The 18,350-nt window shown below is 38.6% G+C and overlaps 2 protein-coding genes across 6 annotated transcripts in view; one reads left to right on the top strand and one right to left on the bottom strand.

Moving 5' to 3' along the window:
• Nucleotides 1-18,350, bottom strand: part of LOC117574869 (tyrosine-protein phosphatase 99A) — a 113,599-nt gene that overhangs the window by 9,610 nt on the left and 85,639 nt on the right. For 4 of the 5 annotated variants that reach the window (XM_052008193.1, XM_052008194.1, XM_052008191.1 and 1 more), the window contains exons 9-12: nucleotides 7,704-7,907; nucleotides 5,532-5,812; nucleotides 3,811-3,927; nucleotides 2,600-2,739 (exon numbers count right to left, since the gene is read on the bottom strand). In XM_052008193.1, the coding sequence (XP_051864153.1) occupies nucleotides 2,600-2,739; nucleotides 3,811-3,927; nucleotides 5,532-5,812; nucleotides 7,704-7,907 (742 nt within the window). Of the gene's footprint in view, nucleotides 1-2,599; nucleotides 2,740-3,810; nucleotides 3,928-5,531; nucleotides 5,813-7,703; nucleotides 7,908-17,381; nucleotides 18,122-18,350 lie in introns of those variants that run through there. The other variant, XM_052008192.1, reaches the window with a different exon arrangement.
• The window catches only part of LOC117574870 (uncharacterized protein C2orf42 homolog), a 40,815-nt gene that overhangs the window by 14,194 nt on the left and 8,271 nt on the right, over nucleotides 1-18,350 (top strand). The gene's annotated exons all lie outside the window — the stretch shown is intronic.

The raw sequence follows: 18,350 nt of genomic DNA, 5'->3' as shown, positions 1-18,350 counted from the left end.
CGCGCCCACAACCAATTGAGTTGAAGCTATAAATAGTACTCTACTATATATATGTATGTGAACGATATATTCTAGGCCATGATGAAATATGTAATATTTCAATTTGAAATTGTAACAGGCAGCAACAAGAACTTCCACCTTGATTGCATTAGAGACTTTCCGGACGAATTCTAAATATGTATTCAATTTAGTTTAACAGTCGAAAGTTAATTTCAAGTTACTTTTAGTCCCGTATTTTCACATACATATTGTTTGACTGACGTTTACCCAACTCATAAAACCCGAAAACCCTTTCGCTCTCATTTAGCATCTTTTATTTGTTGTTTGCATTGAAAGGGAAATTGTCGAAATTTATTTTGTTTGGCCAAATACAACAAAATAAAATTATATTTATTTTTTCTTGTATGTTGTGTTGTTGTTGTTGCTGTTGAACGAAAACTTTGGCAAGTTGAGAAATGGTAAGCTTTTAAAAAGTGCTTTGCGCTCCCCTTTTATATTTATGTACATATATTTCTACTCTGCCCCATTCCCGCGTTGAGCGATGTCCCTTAACTTGCCCGGCGTATTTGTAAAAAATAAATAAAAATGGCATTAATTTGTTAGAAAACACGAGGAGCTGTGTGTTGAATACTGTGAGAGGGGCGGGGGTGCAACTTTTATTTGACATATTCGCGGGAGCATGAAAAATGGCATAGAGAAAAAAAAAGAGTAAAAATTTCCCATTGAAGTTAAAAATGTTTCGCATTTTCTTTATACTAGATGCAGGCTGCAGGAATAAGGAATAAGGACGTAGGTTGTGTAGGACTTGTGGGTCTGCCTGGGGCCTTTGTTTCCTGAAGAGATTGGGCAACTTTACGGCAAATGGGTTAACCACTCTTACACATAATAAAGACTTTAAGTAACTTAAAACTGTTTGCTTGTCTTTTTCGTTCCTTTCCTTTTCTTGCCACTTCCATTTTTCCTTTCCCTGGATGGGTTTATGTTTTTTGTGATTTGAATTTTAATTAACATTTCTAATGAATATGCGGGCGTACGGGCAACGAGAATGAGAACGAGTAACCAAACCCTTTTTTTTTGTCTATTTCAATTCTGATCTGCGCCTTTTGCTGTTTACTCTCTGCCATCTCCCATTTCATGTTCAAAGGATGCGCCAGTTGTTGGCGTTTATTGTTGCTGAACGAGGTATGAATGAAGTTCAATTGTGGATGAGTGTGGAAATTGATTCATTTGCTACAATGTTTCTATTCAACACGATTTCAATTGAACACTTTTTTTTTAGATTGAGCTAATCGAGTTAGAAATTCATTGAAGATTTATGTAATTAATCGAGGTAGAAATTCTATTAAGATTTTGTAATCAATCGAGTTTAAAATTATGTAATTAACTTTGTGTACAAATATTTATAAAATTTAAAAGATATATTCCTCAATTTTATAACCATTAATCATTGAACTCTTTACATTTAATTCAAGTTACAAATTGATTGGTAATTTCTGAATTTAATTTCCTTAGAAAATTGAAGATTATTTATCAACTTCTAGAATTAGGCTATGATGCAATCCATGTTCTTAAGTATGCACATTTTTATGGAAATTTCAAAGACATATTCTCCCATATTTTAAGTGCTAAGCACTTGCATTATTGGCAAGTAGCCAATCTATTTACTTTTAGTTTGCGTTAAGAAATCATTGATGTTTTCTGAATTTAATCAGATTAGAAGTTCACTTAAGATTTCTGTGGTTTATCGAGTTAGAAACTCGAGTTAGAAACTCGAACCAAGTATGTTATATTATAATATGTATCAAATAATATTTTGAATACACACATCTTCCTTAAAATTTTAGGGATATATTATGTTATCTCTCTAGAGCTAAACACTCACAATATTTGCTTTAGCAATTGATTGCAGATTTTGGTCGGAAATTCTATCAAAATTTCTTTCATAAATAGTGCTGAAAATATATTAAAAATGTCCGCAATAAACTGGAGTTAAAATACACACATTTCCATAGAAATTCAATAGATATATTCATCTATATTTTAAGAGCTAAGCACTTGCTTAATTTACTTGCCAATCCCCAGACAGTTGAAGCAGTTCAAAACTCTTTCTGTGCCACTTGGATATATATATGTATGTATATATATTTGATTTGAAGATATATGCAAAAGTACGCACATATATTTATTTTGTGTCGGTTTTAGGGAAATCAAAATGGAAAATAAAAACATTTTCATCGGCACACGCACCCAAAATAGAAGCTTGCTGCGTCGCCTGCTGTGCATTTGGCTTTAGCATTATGTTAGTTTCTATCTGGCGGGTGTCTGTTGTGCCCAGTTGTATGTTGTTGTAGTTGTGTTTGTTGCCCCGTTTGATTTGTTGTCTTGGCTATATTTATATGGCGCTGCGGGGGTGTGAGGGGCAGGGGAGGGGTTCGTAGTATATCTCTAACAGCAGCATTCGAATGTGGCGCACAACGAACTGGGAGTATTTTATTTATGGCGTCTGCACGTGCCGCAAACGTTGTTGCAGCTGCACTTGCCACTAAAGGGGGCAGCAAGGGGAAAGGGGTATGAGATGTTGACAAGGATCGCCACTTACCTCCACAAGAAGAAGGCCATGACGATCAGCACGATGCCAAAGCAGCTGAATATGATGCCAACCAGCACAGCCAAATTGTAATCATTGTGCGATTGACGCAGCAGCGGTTGAATCTTCTCGCAGTTCGGTTGCAATTGTATCTGCAAAGAGAAAAGAAATGGGGGGAAGCGTATAATGAAAGTGAAAGGCAAAAGTACAGAGGTAAATCATTTTGGGGTTGAATAGAGTAGAGATTTATGTCTTTTGCAGCAGTTGCGGCCTGAAAAGTAAAGCGTATTGTTGTATCTAGCGCCTGGGCGTATGCTACACTTTTTTTTACCCACTCGTGTGTGTTTGTGTGTGTGTTGTTCACCCTTGTTGTTTCAGCAAAATAGAATTTCATATTTTTGTTGCCTTCTGTTGCTGCTGCTGTGCAAAAATTAAACATTTGTTTTGCTTGCATTGTTGCTGCATAAATTATATTTATTTAAAAGCCATTTGCTATGCGCGCATATGTGTGTGTGTGTGTGTGTGTATGTGTGTGTGTGTGTGGCTCGAGGAGGTCCGCCTAAGCGGAAGTCGCAGCGGAAGTGTAGCATGTAAATGTGGCCAAAAGGTGCAGCCACTTGAAATTCAAGCGAAAACACAACAGCAGCAATGAATTATATGTAAATGCACAGCACAGCACAGCACAGCAAAAGGCATAAAATGGTTAACAAAAAAAAAAAGAACAACACAAACAAACACACATGCTCAAGCATAAAGAGCAGAGACTGCAAAAATTATGAGGGCATGACATTTTGCCATCCCAAGCGAACCCTAACAATGGGCAACGAGGTCAACTAAATTGGTAAGTAGATTTTTGTCACGGTTTTTCACTGCATATAACAAACTTATATATTTTATGTATGAGGTTAAATGTCATTAAGGATATCGTAATGACAAGTTTCGAGTTTCTTTTGCGACACAGTTTAAAAGTCAATAAAGGCATTGAAAGGCGTGGCTCGAAAGTTCCATTAAATGGTTACAAATATTACTCATACGCCGCGGTTGCCACGCTAAAGACATTTGCAAGGCATTGACTTGGCAGATCTGACACAATTTTGTAATATTACAAGCAAGTTTATGACACTGTCTTAGCCAACTGACATTGCATTTTTCTTCGCTGCAAATTCGAGTGTCAGCATTCAAATTTTGTGTGTGTAAATTTGGTTTCTTTATGGGATACTTACAATTCGTGGATCTGAAAACTTGCCGACCACAATTTTCTTGGGATTTATAACGCTGAATGTTGCCGCTGCCACCTTGACTTCATAGTAGGAATTTGTAGTCAGATTTTGTAGTATCATCTGCAAAAAGAAAAATCATAAAATTCATGAATTTAATGCACAAAAAAGAATGTATATAAACTATGTGAAAAACAACGCTGATTACAATAATTTACGGCGCTTTGTTTGCAATTTTTTGGCGTATTGTTTTACCATTTTATTTATTTAATTGTCATTTTTTTGCTGTTGTTGTTGCTGGTGCGCAAGAAAATATTATTACATTTCATACGTTTTATTTGTGACGCCAAAAAATATTTCAATTACAAAAATAGTTCGCACCGAAAACAATGAAAAATGCGCGACAAAACAAGGAATGGGAATGGGAATGGGGAATTGAGGATGAGCTCATATTACAAATAGAAACGGAACTGAAGTAACAAAAAACAAATAATAAAAAAAAGGGAAAACAAATACAATAGAATACCTTTCGGTAGTAAATGGAAAAAAGTCCGACTTCTGCATACTGTAGTTGCGGGTATTATAGTACAATTTTATTGTTACGATATTTTGTTGGCCAACTTGTTTTGCCGGAGTTTTATATATTTGGTTGCTTTCTAACAAAAAGAAAAAACAAAAAAACCGTGCAAGCTGCGGACAAAGCGTACACACAATACACTAAAAAAAAACAGAAGCAGCGGCAGCAAAAACAGCATAAATTTAATTTATTTGCACTACCAAACCATACAGGTGTGCCAGCTGTCCTGCGTATGAGGATGTGAATGTGGATGTGTGTGTATTATTTTGCCCAAGAATTTATGCTGCACAAAGCCAAAGCAAAAGCGCAAAGCCCGCTCTATTGTGGGCGTGACTGCAGATAAACATTTGTAAAATATTTACATGAGTCGCACCGCGATATTTTTTTTTAGTGGTTTGCTTTTCATAACTCTCTACTTGAAAGAATTGCCCAACTGTATTTTCGATCTCTATACAATTTGATTAAAGTTTATTCCATCTTTTCTACATTAAAATTGTAGCAAGTTTTCTATCTAGATTTTTGTTTGCTGTTCCCTTTCGAAATCAATTATTTTTACTCTCATTTCGTTTTGTACTAATTGAACGCTGGGTATCTGCAGATAGTCTGTGGTTATTTATGCTGTTTGTGGCATAAAAATGCAATTATTGTTTGCAGCTTTTTGGGCTATTTCCCTTTCCCTCTCTCTCTCCCTAGTTCTACTTGCTGCATCCGTAGTTTGTTTATCAAAGCATACCTTTTGGGGAGGTAGCCAAAAATAAAAAAAATACAAAATAAAAATAAAAATGAAGCAAAAGGAATATGGGAATATCATCGTAAAGCTGCTGCCAACAATCAACATTTTGTTGTAGAATAAAAACGGGTTTTGCACTGGCCAAAAACAGCAAGCAAATAAAATTCGCCTAGAACAAACAATTTTCCCAACAATGGTAAGCAAGTTGTGTGTGTGTATGTGTGTCTGTCGCCCTTTTGCCAAGCTACACGATAAAAACTGTGGCCTGCTGCAAACAAAACGAAACGAGCTTGAAAAAAATCCCCTCGACTGCATGATAAATTGTTGGGACCAACACACAACACACAGAACACAACACACAGCTTATGAAACCCAATGGGCTGGACCTTAAAACAATGTCCGAGAGCTTTTCTCACTTACCGCCGTTTCCAGCTCCTTGGCAGATGCATTGATGCGTATATCACGGTGCGTATCCTGGCCGGACAGTCGCGTTTTAATGATGTAAAAATCGATGGTGTTGTAGAACTCGTAGGGTCGCTTCCAGCGTATCGTAATTGACTCCTGCGAATGACATGTCAGATTTACAATCGCCGGTGCACTCGGTCCTCCCACATCTGTGCGCTGGGCAATCTGATCGGAGGGTTCGCCCTCGTTCTTTGTTGTGAACGCTTTGACAATGACACGGTAGTCGGTAAAGGGTTCTGTGATGGCAAAAGCGGAAACACAAAAAAACAAGAAAAACAAGAAAAAGAACAATTAGAATTGGTTTTTATCATAACTCCAGAGCAATTTGTCTGGACTTACAAATTGAAAAATAATTTAATTGAAATTTCAAAATTTGATTTAATTTCAGATCTAAACTTTAAAATGTAATTAAATGTAGTAGCTTCTTCTTAAACTCTCTACCAATTTTCATCAACTGTTTGCAGTTCGGTTATTCAATATTTATTATGGTCAAAGTCACTGGGAGCAACATCATCATCAGAAGCAGCAGCACTTTGGTGTTATAATTAAACATTGTGTGAAATACGAGCGTGTGGATGCCACAACTATTGATTATGGCAAGCAACGTTTCGCTGACAAAGTGTCGAGCGTTAATAACGTCAAGTGTGGCAAAGTGCAACAACCAACCAACACACTCACACACACACACATATACAAATTGATTTAATATGCAGTGACAAAATGAAAAATTGTTCAGAGACTGCTGTTGATTAACATACACACATTTATGTTGTGCGTTTTTAATTAGTGCAACATCGAACGTAATGCAACAGCATATTCGTGCTCATATTTATGAAAATTAAATTTTCAACTGTTTAAATTTTGCGCGCTTGCAAAAGTCAAATTTGTTGGCCAAAAAGTCTGTGCATTCCGCAGCAAGTCTTTGGCAAATTGCAGGCAACAGAAAGCTGCCAACAACAACAACAACAACTCGATGCCTGGAGCACCTGATGCGCGTAATTAATTAAACAATGTGGGCGCGGCCCACACGGCTTGCTATTTCTACTTCTTTGACATGAGGGCACACGCTGCGTATGAGCAACAACGGAATGTGACTCGCAAGTTAATTGCAGACGCTGCTGCGGTTGCTGCCGCTTCTAATAACTCAGCTATGCAACAGTTTTAGCTGCCTTCACCTCCATCTCCTTCCCCGCCTCTCTTTCCTGTGCCGCCTAAAAGTATGCTATGAAATAATGCAAAGGGCGTCGCCTGGTGACTGGCAAATAATTCGCTTCGCTTAGCCGCGGCTAAGCTCAGTCAGAGTCTGTTACTGTTGTTGTTGTTGCTGTTCGGTCATAATTACAGGCGTCAAAGTTGTTAACAACAAAAAGTGGCCAGCGGAAAGCACTTGAAACTATTTAATTACAAAGCGCCAGCCAAACAATCGACTTCAGCTACAATTAAGTCAAGGTGAAGGGGCCATCGAGCTGACAGCACTCGAGCCGAGCATCAGGTATTGACAGCACGATGGCCGGCCAATAAAAAGCAATTAAAATGGCGTTTTAAGTGCTGGCAGCTGGCGGGCATGAGTTTACTTTGAATAAGTAGCTTGAAATGCCGTTCAGCGATTCGCCCGTTTCACGTTTCGTGCAAATTTCATGGCATACTTTTGGGCAGCGCTTTAAATTCAAAAGGATAAACGCGGAGTTCTTTCTATAGCATACTTTTAGGCAGCGCTTTAAGTTTAAAAGAATAAACTGTGTATATTAAATAATTATTACAAAATAGAGTTGAATAATAAGTGGAATAAGTAGCTTGAAATGCAGTTCACCGATTCACGTCTTAAGCAAATTTCATAGCATACTTTCGGGCAGTGCTTTAAATTCAGAAGGATAAACGCGGTGTTCTTTCTATAGCATACTTTTAGGCAGCACTTTAAGTTAAAAATAAAAAGCGTATATTGAAAGATTGTTGTTTATAACAGAGTTGAATAATAAGTCGAATGAGTAGTTTGAAATGCAGTTCACCGATTCACGTGTCAAGCAAATTCCATAGCATACTTTTAGGCAGCGCTTTAAGTTTAAAAGTTATTCTACGTATATTAAGAATATGTTTATAAATAGAGTGACAATTGCAATGTGTACTTACTTAGACTCTGGAGCTCAAAGTGTATCAGCGTCTCGGCCGAGTTGCGGGAATTCTTGACAATTTCGACGCCAGTTTGATTGTCGTGTATGTGAAATACATGATAGCCGGCGATGGCACCATTCTGATTCTTAGGCGGATGCCAGGACATTGTAATGCTATTAGCCGATACATCCAGAACGGTGAGATTCTGAGGTTTGCTTGGCACTGCAAGGAAAAAGAGGAAAACGGAAATACATAGATAAAAAAGTTGTCAAGTTAAATACACGACGCATAGCATCAAAAGCTTAGTAGCTGTCGTTCGACAACAGATATTTCCTCTTTCATACACCCCTCACCCCCCACAAAAAAGTTAAATTTACTTTATCAAAGGCATCTCAGCTGCCTATGCTCAACGACGACAATCATAGTCCCCAAAGTCGCAGCGTTGTTGTAGCATACTTTGCGGCGGAAGCGCATAATGAGCGAGCCAAGCCGGAAGTGAGACGAGGCAGCAGCGACGAAGACGACGACGACGACAGAGTAATGTACATGCGAGCGCATATAAATAATTTATTAAATAACAAACAAATATAAAAGTTGCAAGCGTAGAGAAAGAGCAACAAAAATAAAAAAAAAACGGAGCGAGTCAAATAAATTGAAATGAATATTTTGCAAGCAGACGAAACAATTTATATTCAAATGCCACTCACATCTATGCATATGTGTGAGTGTGTGGGAGTGTGTGTGTTTGTAAGGAGGTACAATAAAATTATATATTCAATTACGAATCGCAGGAGTAGGGGAAGAAGACACAGATATACTAGAATAGAGTGGAAGAGAGCAAGAGCAAAAAAAAAAAAAACGGGCACAAGCCAAGCGCAAAGTAATCGAAGCGCATAAAGAAACGGAAATGCGATTGCGAGCAATTTATTATGGCTGCAATTGTGAGACTCTCTAAGTTCCCAACACACACACACACACATGCATGTGGAGATACTCCCACTACATACACAAAGTCGTATAGAACTCTGGTTATAATCCAACAAAGCAAACCAAAGGATGCAAAGCTGCAGCAATAATTTCATTTGGCAGCCAAAGGACGACAGTCGTCGACCATGTGTAACGATCATGAAGAAGAAGAAGAAGAACGAGAAGTAGAAGGAGGAGGAATTCGAGTCGAGATATTTGTGTGTGTAAGTGGCAAAAAGCACTAAATGGTAATTTATTTTGCTAATACAACAAAAGCAAAAGGGCAAATGGCAAATGGGGTATGGACACAAAGGGCAAAGGCAAAAACGTTTTGCGTTTGGCAGCAATCAAAAGAACAAATGAGTGACCCGAGGGCGGTCCAAGCACTTGACCTGACACACACACACACACACACACACTTCGCCGCTGCTGCTGTCTCCGCTGTCGCTGTCATGCCATGCAAATGCGATAAAGCTTAACAAAACACAAAACATTCTCAGACACCCACACACATCAGACGAGTGTGTGTGTGTGTGTGTGTGTAAAATAAACAGTCGCTGTCAATGTGCAGAAATTTATACAATTCAATAAATGGCATTTCTCTTTTTGCTCCACTTTGGCTTGCTGCTGCTTCTACTTCCACTTCCACTTCCACTTGCTCTTTCTCTAGCTCTTTTGCAATTGAAAACGGAAATGGGAAATGGGCAGACGAGCAGCTGCATTGGATAACAACAAGAACAACAACAACGACAACAGCAAACGGCAAAGGAAAAAGCCAATTTATAGACTCCCAACTATGAAAGCCAACAGAAAAGAGGGCAGAAAGAACAGAGGTAAGAAGGGGAGTGGAGGGGATCGAGCTTGTATACATATATAGTAAGGTAGGGCAAGCTATGGCTATGGCAAATTGTAGGCCCCATGCGCGTGGCATTAAAATCAATTAAGCAACAAAGTGCTGCATACACTCAGGCGCCAAAGGATAAATGTCGTCGAAGGTGCACCGAGAACCGAGCACCGCATGTGGGGCACAAAAGTTAATAGCATTGACAGATGCCACAGACAGTTGGCCGTACATTTTCTTTGTCGAGTATCTTAATCACCACCCTCCCGCCTACTTTTCCTCCCTCTCTCCCCTCTGTCGGTGAGCTTGTCTTAAGTGCTTCTAATTGGTTTTCGCCATATCGTTGGCAATCATGTGCAGCGGCTTTGTTTGTCGTTAGTTGACTGTAAATTGATTTGCATTGCGGCCTTTGGAATGTCCACTGAATAAACTTGCTTGCATCCTGTAGGGGATTTTGCTGGACACATGTCTCTGATTAATAACACAAATTGAATTATATAGAGATTTGGCAACGCACACCACAGTCTGTAATTAAGATGAATCTCTCTCTCTTCTCTCTCGTATGCAAGTCAGATTTTTTCTAGCACCTTCACAGGCTTCAACTTTTCTCTAGTCCTGCTCCGCTTGAAGGAGCTTCAAGGGATTGCCATGGCAACGAGCAGAGAGAGCTACAAATTAAAAGAAAACAATAGAGGAGCGGGCACATTACTCTGCTTCTTCTGCTTCTGCTGCCCCGTCGCCAAGCGGAAGAAGCCAAGTGTGAAAAGCAAAAGAAAAACTGTGCAAAAAAAAAGAATGCAGAAAAAACGAGTCTCAAAGCTGCGCGTGATTATTTTCACAAAGCAAAGGCGAAAGCAGGAAGCAAAATCTTTTTTTAAAAGAGTAACGCCCGAAAACCAATATAGACGACGTGCTTAAGTTGTTAAGAAAGGCAAACAAAGGCACGACGAGGGATGAGGGGAAGGGGGCGGACGCTAAGGTGCGCTCAACTGTGTGTGTGTGTGAGTGTAAAGCAAATAGCATTAAGTTGTCTGAGCCTAAAAAAAAACTACGCTAAAAATAAAGTCAAGCAAGGCGCACACACAGAAATTTGTATGCTCTATAAAATAAGATATTATTTGGATATATTTGTATTAAATGAGATTAATGCCAAGTCGTTGGCGTCCAATGTTAGGGTATGTTGGATGAAACAAGTCGTTGCTATTGTTAAGCGTGTGCTTTATTTAGTTGTTGTCCTTTGGGCGTTGTGTGTTATTGTTGTAGTCGCTGAAGTTTACGAGCTGCTTTCGGATTAAGCCAGACGTAAAAACTAAACAAAAGGCAAAGTGCAAAGCAGGGGAAGAAGGAAGTGTATGTGTGTGTGTGTGGGCGGCTGTGACAGACACACAGAGGCAAACAAACAATTAAAACAGCAGCGTGTAGTAGAGAGATGTGTTAAGGGCACACACACACTTACACACTCGCACATCCTGATTCACATGCAATTTGACATGTGAACGCAGCGCCGACGTCTGCCTTTCAATGGCCGCCGTCAAAGGCTCGCTTCACATTATGCGAAATAAAAAGCCCAAAAAAAAAAACAAACAAAATAAATGAAAAACTTTGTCTGGCAAAGTCAGGTGAACGTGTCACTTTAAAGTGCTTTTAAACAGCTTTGCATTTAATTCAACGTTTGGTTAATAATCAAGTGAACAACACAACAGCAACATTTCAAAATTCAACTTGAATTATAGCCCAATGTTGGCTGTCATAGCACTTGACATGCCTTGCAGCTATTATTCAAGTTAATGTGCCATCTAGTCGCATTTATAAGACATTCAAATGCGCACTCAAATAAACCCTTTTACAACAATGTTGTTGTTGTGAGATTGTGTCTTGGCCCATTTGTTCTGGCACATGTCATTTCCTCATCTTTGATTGTTGTGGAACATTCTTGACTCGACTTCTGACTGTTTAACTGTTTTGTCTATTTGTCTGTGCCTGACAATGTCCACAAATTTGCAAGCTGGTTGACATGTGTCCGTTTTGGTCATTAACTTGGCACAGGACAAAGGATCGACAGGTAAATACAGTCGAGTCTTTTTATTTGTGCACATTAAACCAGCTTTAAATCGCGTTGGCTAATTAAGCCTCGCCATACCACAGCACAAACAATTGTGCGATAAATTCAACGGCGCCGGCTTTTGTGACATGGGCCAAAAGGTTATCGACAGGAAGTTGCACATGGCAGCATCATGGCGGCCATTACCTTCCGGTTTTTGTGGCAAAGGCATGCACACACACACGAGCCACACTTGAGACGCGGAAACTGTGTTTAGGGCGGCTCGGCTCGGCTCGGTAGATGTATCTGACTCGCAACTCGACAACGCAAGGCAAGGCAACAAAAGAAGGCATCAATGTCACGTTCAACGTGTCGAGTTGCTGCGAGTTGCTGCAGCACTAACAAGGTGTTTATGACTTTAAGCAGGCAGACAAAAGGCGTCCGCCTACACACAAGTGACTTTCAAGTGCAAAAAAAGGCAGCATCAGTCAGTCCGGGGAGTAAATGATGCTCTTGTTGCCATTCAGGGTTGATGTACTGTTGCTGTTGCTGCTTTTGTAGGCAGCACAAATAGTAGATTGTCATGTTGTGCGGTGCAGTTGGGCGGAAGTTGTTGCTGTGGCAGCCATTTTTGAAGTCCCCCAAAGAGATACAAGATATAAAAGAGCGAACAGTGTTTATCTCTTCAGTTTGGCTCGTTTGCATTGGCTTGAAAGGCGGGCGTGCTTCATAAATTAACGCACAACAATGCAGCCGAAAAGTTGTGCACAGCGATAACAGACAAATATGAGAGCTGTAATTGACGTGGGTGTCCACATAATGTGTGTGTGTGTGCGAGTGTGTGCGAGTGTAAGTGACAAGCTAAAGTCAAGAGCCAAGAGACAAAGTCTAGACTGAAGGCTCAGCTTATCAGCGTTAAAGGCACAAAGCCTTGAGCACGTATGTGTTGCGCCTGTTGGGTATGCAACACTTTTTTCACTTAAGAACGCCTCTGCAAAAGACTGTGTGTGTGTGTAAAGGCGTGTGCGTGTGTGTGTGTGGTCATGTCGCAAATTAAAATCAAGACAGCAGCTAGAAAAATGATTGATGGCTGTTTTGCAAAAACAAAAAACAACCAAGCAGAGCGCAGCGAACGAAAAGTTCAATGATTTATGCTTTTCACTTAGTTGTGCGAAAATTTGCCGGCTACTAAATGATTGTTTTCTTCATGCTGCCTTCCACTACTTTGCACTTTTAATGTATTTTTTGACAAGTCATGTTCATAACTCAGTGTCCTGTAAAATTTTCTATGAATGACGCCTAGTCCAAAAACACACTTCCCCCTCCATGCACAACCCACAAGCCCGAACTTAAACCCAAACCCCAAGCCAAACCCAAACCCAATGCAGCAGCATTGAAAGTTTTGCAGCAAAAGTTAAAGTCCAAAGTTTGTGTTGGCCGCTTTTTAGTTATTTTTCGTTTAGACTGACTTTCGAAACGTTTCTTCTCTTCTCAATGGGTGTGTGTGTGTGTTTTTGTTTATTTCGTGCAAGGCAAATCATTTGTCAAAAAACGCACCAAACTTTGGCTGTTTGCTGTTGACAAGCCAAAAGTTACGTCAATTTGTATTAGCAACTTTTCCTGGACTACAAAAACTTTCGAGTGGCCAGATTCTTCTCTTCCATCCGCCATCGAAGATGATATACCAGGAAAAAATAAAATAAAAGATGCTTTAAATCTAGTGTGAGGTTATCCACATTCACATGCCTGACTTAGTTTGCGAGTGCTTGTGGCTTTCCTTTCAAGATGTCGAAATTAGACTAGAGTTAATGTGAAACATCTTAACGCTTTAATTTACATACAGCACACTCAAAGTACAGTAGTCTATCGCTGCAATGACAGTTACACATGGCACCTCCACGAAATTAATTATACGAGTAATTCTTTGGCGAAAAGTTCCACGCTGCGAAACTTTTTTTTGTCAACTGTTGTTTGTCATTATGTCGTCAACAGACTTGCATCTCAAGCTGAAGCTGAAGCTGAAGCAGCAGCATTTGACAGATACTCGAGTGCATTTAATTGCAAATTGCGTCTGGCTTGTAAGAAATTCCAATTTCATGCCACTCTCCGCGGCGCCTCTCTCTTTCTCAAGTGTCATTCATTTCATTTAAGAGAAGCTGACGACAGATATTCTCAGTTGCAGTTCTCAACAAAAATTAGGCGGCATAGCTGAAGCGTAGTTTTGACTCGGAAGACGAAAGTGTTACGAAAATGAATTTACACAAAAATTGAGTAGAACTTGTGCAAAAACAATTAATTAAACTAATGACTTGATAGAAATTTAGCATGAGATGAATTGTGTAAAACCTTCGAGCTTTGCTTATCGATGATTTTCTATTTTCTAGCTGTCAATTAGCTTAAGCTTCTTAGCTGCAACACATGCTCTACTTAATTAATTTACTATTATTCGTAAACTTCCAGCTTAGACTTGAATTAACTGCTGGCTTAAATAACTGGCTTTTCATCTTATACTCGAGTGAAAAGCAAATGAATTTGTTTAACTCAAATAATAATAATCAACTGAGCTCAGCTGACAATTTGCTTAATTTGCAAACTGCGTCGTTTCGTCTATCACGTAATTTGCATTAATTTTATTTTTGTTTTTTTTTTTTATGAAAATACTTTAGGTTGCGTTGGGAATAAATGATCTAAGTGCTGGAATAGTCAAGGTTATTCTATCGAGTAAGTAAAATATATATAGAAAATAGTAAATAATAAATAACAATTGATTGCAATTGTACTTTAGAACAATGAAAACTTTTGTGTACTTCTGGAATATTTAGGGTGCAAGTCTAATGGAGCGTAAGTTCAAGGCTATAAAAAGGGAGTTACTTCGAGTATTTGGGTTAAATTCACAGAGTGATATATGATGTGTTTGCGCTATTTAGCCCTTTTTTTAGTATTTACTTTGATTTGTATTTGAGCGCAAGTGCAGAGAAATGTGGGAAAAACTAAAAACGAACGACTTAAATGCATTTTAATTGAAGTCTTGCGTGTGACCGCTAAATCAACGCCCAGCCTTCTTGGCCACGCCCACTGGTCAGTGCTATGCAATTTGCCAGCTGTCAGTCTGGTTCTCTCGATATAGTTTGTGTGGACTTGTAAAATGCTGCCCAGCACGCAACGCAGCCCAGGAACATGCAAATTGCACATACGCCGCATGCGCCCATTGAAAGCAGCAGGCAACTTGTCAGCAGCCCGAGAAGAGTTTAAAGTCAGGCCATAAAGATTGGAGTAGCTCAACAATAAATACCAAATAATTGTGGGCCATAAAAGTTAAGTTGTTAATTGCTCAGCTTTGGCCAGTTACATCGTCGTCAGTTATTACTTCCACTTCCACTTCCATGTTCATCTATCGCATTGGTTTTGGCATCGCGTGATGCGCGCGGCTTTCAATGAATGTTTTTGCGCACCAAAACTTTTGACGAGTTGCCATTCAGTTTGTTGTTGTTGTTCTCTTGTTGTTGTGGGTGTCAATCCTTGGGCATATTTCATTAAACATCGGCTTCCCCTACGTCAAAAAAATAAAAACTTGTGCCGCAAAAACAATGTTAAATAATTCATTCGACAGGCTGAAAGTTTTGCGTGAGAATTTAGCCACATTACACGGCTGGCAACACATACACACACACACAAATACATACATAAAACGAGGCTCGAATGCCGCGTTGACTGCGTGTTAAGCCGGAAATGAAAACTCAGTTAATTGCCTTGAAGTATGCAGAGAATTGCCATAGTTCATTCATGTTATTATTGTTTTTCGCCCCTCTGTTTTTTTTATTGTTGTTGTTATCGATAAGAAGCGAACACAGCTGAACAGCTGAACAACTGTCTGTTTCTGTCTTGTCGACTGGGCCTAGGTTACCATCTATCTAATGGAGCCACCTTCGGGCACAAGTTTTCTTGTTCGCTTTTCGCAGCAAACTTTTGTAATGTCAATGAACCTCGAAGTGTGAGCGTCAGTGTATATGTGTGTGTGTGTGTGTTCCTCGGGCAAACATGGCCATAATAGCAAAGTCTTGTAAGTAAGTAAAGCCCATTGAAGCAATTTGTAGACTTTTAATGAGCTAACTAGTATAGGCCAGCTAACAGAATGGACTAAAGGACTTAACTGCAGCTGGTGACTGCTGCTTAAACTCAATTGATTTACTATACGAACAAGTCGATTAAATGAGCATAAAATGGTTAAACATTTCGGGGATTTAGTAGCAGAGAAAGTGGTTCAATTCTAAAATTAAATAGATGTTTAGTATCATTTAAATGTAGACTATGATTTAATACGACTTAAATACAGAAGAGTACATGTCGATTAAATGAGCATAAAATGGATAAACATTCTGAGGAATATTCTATGATTTAGTAGCATTTAAAAACTGATGAGAAAGTTGTTCAATTCTAAAATTAAACGAATGTTTAGTATCATTTAAATGTAGATAAAAAATAACAATTAAATTCTATTCACATTTCTGGTTATATTCTATGATTTAATACGACTTAAATATAACAGAGAACAAGTCTTTTCAATGATTTAGTTGCATTTAATAATAATAGCAGAGAAAGTTGTTCAATATAGCAAAGAAAGATGTTTATTTCTGAATTTAAAGCAAGCAAACGTTTAATTCATTTTAAAAACATCAATAAAATTTGTGATGCAAATGAATCATTTGCAATTGGAATTAAAATTCTAGGAATAATCTACAATTTAGAAAGATGTTAATTTCTAAAATTAACCTGATGTTTGGTATCATTAAAATGTGGATCAAATATTCAGGCAATATTCTATGATTTAATACGACTTAAATATAGAAGAGTACAAGTCGATTAAATGAGCATAAAATGGTTAAACATTTTGAGGAATATTCTATCATATAGTAGCTTTGAATAGAGAAGAGAAAGTGAAATTTCTATTGAATCGTTGTATTGACAACGAATGTTTTGTATCATTAAAATTTAAATAAAAAATAACAATAAAGTTCTACACACATTTGTGGTAATATTCTATGATTTAATAGCACTTAAACAAAGACTGATGTTTATTTTTGAAGTAACATCAATTTAATTTGGAATTTAAATGAGTCGCTTGCAATTTGAATTAGATTTCTGGGGATAATGTACAAGATAGCATAATTCAAATACGAGCAAAGAAAGATGTTAATTTTTAAAATTAACCGGTTGTATGGTAGCATTAAAATGTGGATCAGGAACATCAATTAAATTCTCTTCATTTGCGATTAAAATTAGATAACGATTTCTTGGAATTTTCTACAATTCTAGTATTATTAAAATGTAGAACAGAAAGAAGTTAATTCATAAAATTAAACTGACGTTTAACATCAATTAAATTTGATTGATTTTGGCATCAAATCAGCTGTGAGTTGTTTGGGCAAGTTTAAACACTTTTCTGTGTATAATCTATCCATTATTCTCATTCAAAATTTGATGAAATATATAAACATTTCTTCAAATGAAACTGACATTTGAAAGCATTTTAAAAGGAGATGAAAATATATTCTTACAGTCATCAAATAAACCGCGATGAATAAAATAAATATTTATTGCTTACAAGTGCTATTCTAACTCAGCTTGCCATAAATTTACAAGCTTCTCAAGCTCGATTCATATTATTAATTGAGAGCAGCTTTTGCAACATTATTATTCACTGAGTAATTCACTCTCAAGCGACGAATGCAATGAATCAACTGAGCCGAGCTCAGGTCAATTGCTGCAATTCCCACCGAGTGTTTTGTATGAATCATTGGACATTGTTAAAGAGATTCGCAAACAGAACAGAACAGAACAGAACATTTACCATAATTATCATCGACGGCGGCATAAGGGGGCGTGGCATCGCTGTGGCTCATCGTCGAGTCCATTGTGTCCCCGGCGATGGCAACGGCAACAGCATTGGCGAAGGCCAAAGTTGTGGCTGGAATGGCGGGAGGTTGATCTTGTTGCTCAATAGAAGTGGGTGCAGTTGCCTCTTGCTGATGTGGTTGCTGTGGCGGTGGTTGCTCTTGTGGTGGACTGTGCGTAACTAGTTGAAATTCAGTCTCAAGGGTTTCCCAGCCAGAGCCAGCAGCAGCATGTCCATCGCCATTCACCAGATCCATTATATTCCGATCCGACTGTGCTGTGCTAGCCGTTGGCAGTTCTGTGCTGCTGCTGCTGCTGCTCGAGATGCTGCTGCTTGCCACAGCTGGTGGCACGGGCGTTGTGGCAGCTGGCAGCGCATGGCTTAGATGTTGCTGCGCAATGCTGCTGAAGAGCATGAGCTGCAGCAGTGCTCGCAGTGCCACAGGCAACTGCTGTGGGCGTGGCATGTTGCCCATATTAATATTAATGCTATTCGTTGTGCTTCGACTCGATCACTCGACTTTTGTGCGCGTTGCGTTTCCTTACGCTCCTCTACTTCCTCTCTCTCTCCTTTTAGTTTTGTGTGCTGGGAATGACGCTTTTGTCCCACTGTGCGACAGTGCAGGACTTTGTTGTGTTTGGCTTGGCTTAGCGGCTTTTGATTACAACATTTTTGTGCAATTTATTGTCGACCGTATTTTTTTGTTTTTGATTTCTTGTGCAATTTGTTTATCGTCTAATTTATTGCTATAGTTTTTGTTGCTTGCTGGCTTAAATGATTTCCATTTTGGCACTGTCACAAAAAATATGGCAAACAAAAATAAATACCCGAAATTGAAGAATTCATCGCGCGATCTGTGTTAACTGCGGTTGTTCTTGTTGTTGTTGCTTAATTTACAAAAAAAAAAAAAAAAAAAAAAAAAAT

The sequence above is a fragment of the Drosophila albomicans genome, chromosome 2R (assembly GCF_009650485.2).
Source record: "Drosophila albomicans strain 15112-1751.03 chromosome 2R, ASM965048v2, whole genome shotgun sequence".
NCBI lineage: Eukaryota > Metazoa > Arthropoda > Insecta > Diptera > Drosophilidae > Drosophila > Drosophila albomicans.
This window is presented reverse-complemented; position numbering and strand designations above follow the sequence as displayed.